This window comes from Nicotiana tabacum, chromosome 11 (genome assembly GCF_000715075.1).
Source record: "Nicotiana tabacum cultivar K326 chromosome 11, ASM71507v2, whole genome shotgun sequence".
NCBI lineage: Eukaryota > Viridiplantae > Streptophyta > Magnoliopsida > Solanales > Solanaceae > Nicotiana > Nicotiana tabacum.
This window is the reverse complement of record NC_134090.1, coordinates 5,824,062-5,831,774: the sequence shown is the minus strand read 5'-3', so window position 1 is coordinate 5,831,774 and position 7,713 is coordinate 5,824,062. Positions and strand designations below refer to the sequence as shown.

Below are 7,713 nucleotides of genomic sequence, written 5' to 3'. Positions count from 1 at the left end.
TATGCATTAGAACAAACAGCTTTTAACAGCAAAAGTAAAATTAAACAAATATTTGATATGGGGCTTTTGTGTTTTGTCCCCATACTTTTTGACTTTTTATTCCACTTAACTGCATGTAACATCTAAACTACTATTGACAACAAAAGTAAAAAAAAAAAAAGAAAAAAAAAAAAAAAAAAAAAAGGTGACACGAACTTGCCAATAAAAAAGAAACAATTTTTTTTAATTAAACTCGCGTATCGATAACTTATATCACAAGAGTTGCTCAAACTTCCAAGATTCATCATATGTGACATTATTCATGTCATTATCATCATTAAGCAAGAAATCCAATGTGCTGCTGAAATCATTTTCCCATCCAAATCCCATGTTATTTTCCATTGGCCAATCATCAAAACTTGGCAAAAACTTTAACTCTTCAATTATGTAGGATGATGAAGATGAAGAAGAAGAAGATGATGTTGATGGGGTTGATTTAGAAGGGACTAAAATCTCATGGGGTTCGATCAATGGAACTTCATCAGTACAAAAGCCATTATTGTTGACTTCCACTGTAGTTGAGTCAAAAATATCGTTATTATTTGTGCAACTTGTCCCCGTATTCTTGTTATTGTCGTTGTCGTCGTCTATTTTGATCTCTGTAATAGCTGACTGATCAATTGAAACATCATTTACTGTGCAAGGTGGCATTATTTCTTGTACTTTTTCTTGTTGAATTGGCAGATTTTCTGGCTGTTGTATGCTTGTAATTTGGTCATTAGTAATAGTAGTAGATAGTGGTTTGTGAGTGACTGGATCAATCCCCATTTTCCTTAATTTTTTCTTGATATGTGTATTCCAATGGTTCTTGATTTCATTATCAGTTCGTCCAGGTAAATGAGAGGCAATTTTAGACCACCTGCAAACAATTTTCAAAGGTAAAGAAATGAGTTACTTGCATACACTAATAGTAAATAAATATTAAAGGGCAGCATGAAGCACAAGGCAGAGGTGGAGCCCGGATTTTAAGATTATGGGTTCGAGACTTAAATCGTTTTAAGTTAATGAGTTCTAAATTAATAATTTATACATATCTAATTAATCTTTTAAGACAAATATAAAATTCGAATCAAAGCTACTGGGTTCGGCCGAACCCGCTTCCGACACTCTAGCTCCGCCCCTGCCACAAGGTATCTCGTATTTACGCAGGGTTCAACGTAGGGCAGCACCCAAAGGGTATGACATTGACAGTCTATCCTAATTCAAGCATTAATGACTGCTTCCACATCTCGAACCCGTAATTTATATGTCACACGAAAATAATTTTACTAATCGGATTAAATTTTGATATGTGATAGTAGTAGTAGTATTTTTTTTTTATTTTATGTTTGACATATTGGTATCTTGTGTGCAATATTTGAGGGGTCCATTTTCCCATTTGGGTAAAAAGAGTGTTAAATAGGTAAGAAAAAAAAAATTGATAATAACAATGACACTGAAAGCTACACAGTGAAGAATGGGAGTTTGAAATTGAGTTAAAGTTGTTGACTACCACTTCAGACATTATTTGAAGTCACTACTTTTTTTCTTGAAGTTTGCTTTTAATGAACTCCACATGAAAGTAATTTCAAAACTCATGTTTTTAAATATGCAAATGCCAAAAGTGAAAAGTATGAGAAATAATTGGCATGGTTTTTTCAAAGATAATTAAATAATTTACCTGTTGCCAAGTTGAGCATGAAGATCAATAACCATTTTTTCTTCATATTCTGATAAAAGTCCTCTCTTTAAATCTGGTCTCAGATAATTTGTCCATCTCAGTCTACAACTCTTTCCACACCTCAAAAGCCCTGTAACATAATAAAAAACTCAGCACCCACAAAAAAATGAAAAAAATAAAAATAATAGTACTACTATTTATTACTAAACTATTTGGTAAAGAACCTTTTCTGAAGTAATTAATTAAATTGTTTATCATTTCAAATCACTACAGAGAAACAAGATTGGACCAATGGGAATGGAACAATCATTGACATCAAACCTTTTCGTGGATTATTTTCATAGCATGACCTTTTCTGAGGCTATTTTTTAAATTCTATCCCTGTCTATCCAGTGGATTGTATTTCACATTTAAAAGTAATTGAATGGTTCTTTTTTTTTTCCCAGACACATCTAGCTCACTGAGTTAACAGGGAATAGTCATAAAAAGGGCCATTTGTGCAAATGACCACTTTTTCCTTATTTCACAATTAGCCACTAAAGAACATAGCTCCATAGTAGAAAAATGAGACAGACCTGCAAGTTTAGGAACAGCTCTCCAACAACATTGGCCATTGTTGAGAATAAAGTTAATGAGCTTCTTGTCTTCCTCAGCTGTCCATGGACCTTTCTTCAATCCAACTTTGTCACAACATGGTTGTCTCCCCATTATTATTTCAACAAAAATAGTTATATAACAAAGTTCAAGAAAATAATATTATTATCTTCTTGATTTAGAGCAATATAGATTGAGGAGAGGAACAAATAGCTTTTTGTTATTAGATCAAAGAAAGAGAGAGACTTAGGGAAGAATTTGAGAGAGAATGCAAAGAGAGGCCTAACTAATAAGACCAGCACCAAAGGCCACCTACTTATATATAAAATGAGAACCCCCCCACCCCCAAAACCAAACCCCCCCCATTACCCCCACCTCAGCGGGTACCACACAACACCTCTAGAGAAAAAAACACGGTTTATCAATACATGTGTAAGAACTTTGTTTTTATTATCATCACGTCCGAGTCAGTTTACGTACATTTCGACTAATTTTATGAGCTACTTGCTATCTCCCATCAACACAGTTATTAAATTTAATACATATGTATAGAATTTAATTCACATACATTGTTATAGTTCAGTTTTTTTTTTTTTATGTTATCTGTGTTATTTATCTTATTTTTCATATTAAGAATATCACTATTATAGATGGTTATATACAGTTATTTTAGAAATGATTTGATATCTAAAAATTCTTTGACATTTTCTATCTTTTTATCATATATGTTACTTCTAATTTTAGTTATCATAGATGATTCCAAGTAACTATTTAGAAAATGATCTCTTGAGGCCACTTACGATTTGGATGAAAGAAAATGATTTTTTTAGATATTTTGTGTATTATTTTCACATCTTTTATATGTGAAAACAAAAGTCTCTTATAAAAATAATATGAAATTAAAAATAAATTTGTAAAAACGACAAAATTAACTCTCCCGTAATTATTTTGTAGTCGACAATGTAGGAATTCTTTATCACTGACCATATATAAAAGTTCAAACTCGTATAAGTGTATTCTACTTTTTAGGTTTATATAATTTAATTTCCCAATTTTATTGACTATAGGCACACGTGTAGTTCAGTGGCACAGCGCGTCCAAGCGCGTGGTATAGTCATCTTCAGAAAGCGCCACCTCAACACACCCCTCTTTTTATTTGCTTGAGTTTGAAGCATAAAGTATGGGAAAATACTCAATTCTCACACCTCAGCCAGAAGAGAAAACAAAGTTTGCCAAATTTCAGTAAAGTAATTTTCTTGAATACCCATTTGGGATAAAGCGGCAAATTCATCAAAAATTACATCCATTTGACGTTATATTATTATATACTTTGTTGAATGTTGACCTTAAAATTTACTTACCAATGCATATTTTTAGATTAGATGACTTTGATTGGTTTTCCAAGTCAATTTAATCAGTTGTATAAAAAAATATGTAATGTTTTTAATGCTCTATTAAATAGCACAACTCTTTCTTTCCATGATCTCCTTCCGAAGAGAGGCACCTTCGCATCAAAGGCGGATCCAAAATTTATAGTTTATAAAATTTTATAATGATCTCAAATTAATTAATGTTTCCGTTATGAATTTAACTTTGATGTAGTCAACGTATAAATAATATTAAGCATATATATATATATATATATATATATATATATATATATATATATATATATATATATATATGTAAAACTGCATCATATCGAGATCCGCCATTGCTTCACATATCTAATCCGGTTTGACGTTTATTTTTTTGTATATATATATATATATATATATATATATATATATATATATATATATATATATATATATATATATATATATATATATATGTAAAACTGCATCATATCGAGATCCGCCATTGCTTCACATATCTAATCCGGTTTGACGTTTATTTTTTTGTCCCAGCTTGTCGAATCACATTCCCGCATAACAATATTTTTTTGTTTGTGCGTTTTTTACTGTTTACTAAGAAAGATTTGCACCCAACTATTTGTATTTCTATCATAAAAAAGCAATAGCAAATATTATTAGTGGTTCTTCATTCCTATTGCATCTATCAATACCAAGATTTTATTTGCAACAATGTTCAGTTTTGTGCTTTTAGTATATATAAACTTAGGAGGTCCAATAAGGTACATTCGCACTTATTAATCAGCAAAAGAGAATAATATAATGAGAATAATAAATGAATCAAATGATAAAGAAATGTTCATATTTAAAAAATTTCCCTTGTTCATGAGATTGAGAGAAAGTTAACTACAAAATTGTTGTCTTAAAGTTAAATTCATGGAAAAGGTAAAAATAACAACGATCTTTCCTTAGCAATAAATTCAAGAGGTGTTTAAGGAACTAATTAAATTAAGACTACAATTATTATTTTGAATGACAACAATGTTCTACGTTTATAGTACTCCAAAATGGACCCACAATCTTAGGTATTAAGCGAAAAAAATAATTGTCCTACCCTTATCCTTGGATTAAAACCAAAGAAAATTTCAGATGCCAGCTGTGGTCAAGATTAGTGTAATATACAAAGCTATTTTTACAAAAGATATACTAAAGTCTACTAGAAGACTCAGTGTGAGTTTAAAAAATAAATATATATATGTGCAAATTTACCCAACTTGGTCGTCAGATTCCTGATTTTGAATTAAATTTGAAATATCTATTCATGCTTCAGATTTTTCTTATCTTATTAAATATCCTTATAATTAGAAGACTAAGAGTGAATATAAATATATTAGTGCAAATGTGCCTAATTTGGTGGTGAGATTCTTAAATATATTTGAATGAAGTTTGAAAGTTTGAATTTGGCATTCCATTTTGTCCACAAGTTCTTGTGATACGAACTTGATAATTACGTTTCTCACCCCCCCCCCCCAAACACATAGATAACTACATTAGTTAATTAATATTTCCTTAATTAGGAAATTTAGGTTATATTAAGTTTTTAGTTTGTCTGACAAAAAATTATAACTGGAATGTAACAAACATTTTGGGTTTAATTTGCATTCATCAGCAATATTATAGGAGTACCAATTATCTAAATGATAAATTTTACCATATATATACACGATCGAGCTGTGTGACGTTAGATAAGAGTTTAATTCAAGTTTTGGGATGAATTTAGAAGCACCGATGGAGTTTCACATTTACAACTCTTAAAGTTTCGGACTTTAGATAGTATAGAAATTTCACATATAGGGGAATTTTAAACTCCAGAAATGTTCAAAATTCAGTAATTATTTTTGGAGTTTTTCGTATTTTAGCTGGAGGTATTTTCGTCCGAATATTTTTTTGTGACAAAAGAGTAGCTAAATGCTAATAGCTTTTTAAATAGAGATTAAACTCTAACAGCAAAGATTAAAAGTGACTATTTTCCAATTTCTTCCGAAAACGAGGAAACATCGTCTCAAAGGTAAGAGAACATAGAATATATATATGACGGCCCGTGACGGAAGGTGGGCCCAAGAGGATGGGTGGAAGAGAAAGACCAACAGGTTTCTAAGCCGGCAAACTTCTGTAAAAAGGTTGTACATGACATCTTAGGAGAATCCCGTATCTAATGAGAAAAACTGAGAAACATTGTGTAAGACATAACACAAGTTCACATAATACACTTGTTTTTAAGTCGTGCAATATGTACATGTCAAAAGATTGCTGAATAGACATGCAAAATTATTAGCAGCCTGTATTTTAGAAATTAGAAAAAAAGAAGAAGGTGGTTGAGCTTCTAATTGGCATATCAACTACCATTGAAATTATTATAGACGTGCAAAATTAGCATGGTGCTAATATTCTTTTACAATAACATAAAATAAGGATCTATATTTATAATTTATAATTTATGAGTCACTTTCACGTTGAGAAAATGAAATATATTTTCTATCATGGCAAATAAGCTTAATAACTAACCGCATATCTTATTGTGCGCACGAAGATCCAACAAACTAATTTATTACGTATATCATAACTAATGTTTTTGCAAATTGTGCTATAACCTCAATTGCCTCATAATAAACTTCAACAATTGATACAAATAATTTCAAATTGGAAGAGAAGAGTGGATGTTAATTAACAACTATGAGGATTTGATTATATATTAATGACCACATAATCAAGCCCTAGTAAATAACTTGTCATAACAACCAGTTTTGTGCATGGGCCAGAGGGCTGCTAAAACCACAGAATATTTTATTATAGGAACTTTTAATAATTTAGCTAACCCCATGAAATAACGTTAAAAGCCACCATCTTCTTGTGGATCTAACAATTCTTTTTTATCAAATATAAGAAAGAAGAAATAAATTAAAATTATCTTAATTCAAGTGATGTTGGACATTTTGATTCACTTAGTTTGCTGATGTATGTTGTCCCGTAACTACTTAAGTTAGAACGGGTAATTAAAGGGTTTAAGTTTATATACATATTGACAATGTAATATTGTCAATTTAAAGGCGCCGGATGTAGAGTTCAACCTATTGGTTCATCATAATTCAGTAAGTTTGGCTCGGATAGTGCATGTGTTAAAAACTTCATTAAATAAGTACAAATAAATGATTTCGAAACCAATAAATCGAATGAGCCGGGTAAAACTCCAAATTCGATCCCGTAAATGAAGTTCAACCCGTTCTTGTGTCGGTGTGATTTACGTGGTATAATAACAAACTGGTTATTTATGTCTTTCAAGTTATCAGTTATAAACTCTTACTGCCTATTATTGCATGTAATTTAAGAATTTAACTTAATTGCATAAAAATATTTACACTCTTTTTGTACTTCCATTAGCTTTGCATAGTAGAGACAAAACATGGGAAGTTACTCTTGTTCCCTCATACATCAGCAAATATATTGACTTGAATAGAATAAAAAGTTGAATCGTTGAGTAAACGTACGCCGTTTACTTAATTAGATTTCACATTTGTTTTCTGGAGAATCTGGACTAGTTGAAATATAATAGAGAAAAGTCTCTTTGACCAGAAAACAGATATTTTTTATGTCTTTAAAAAGAGTACTATATATAGCTCTTGAACCTCCTTGTGTTGGATTTTTTTATATTTATTCTTCTTGATATTAATATTATATCAGGGAAATTTACAAAAGAATATGACAATAATACATAAAGAGCTAAATGTTTTGCTGGATTTTAACTCAGTACCTAATTATATAAAATATTATATTTATTTTTTAGCTCATTTTATTCTAATAATATTATCATGTTTTGTCCAATGGCGCAACAGGTAGCCATGTCAATAGTTATTAATCATAAATATATGTATCTACGTCTCCTCGTAAATCTCAAACACTACTTTTGTTTCAAATTGGAAGACGACGAATTAAAGATGGTATATAGAGCAACTTGAAGTCTTGAAGAGTGTTGGATATAATTTAAAAAAAAGTATTGCCTTGCTCCTA

The 7,713-nt window shown here is 30.4% G+C and overlaps 1 protein-coding gene across 1 annotated transcript; it reads right to left on the bottom strand.

Moving 5' to 3' along the window:
• Positions 1–252: 252 nt before the first annotated feature.
• On the bottom strand, positions 253–2,407 carry LOC107802531 (protein ODORANT1-like). The gene is given in 3 exon segments (NM_001325718.1): positions 253–898; positions 1,700–1,829; positions 2,275–2,407. Coding segments are annotated over 3 exon segments (909 nt in total).
• Between the last annotated feature and the right edge of the window lie 5,306 nt (positions 2,408–7,713).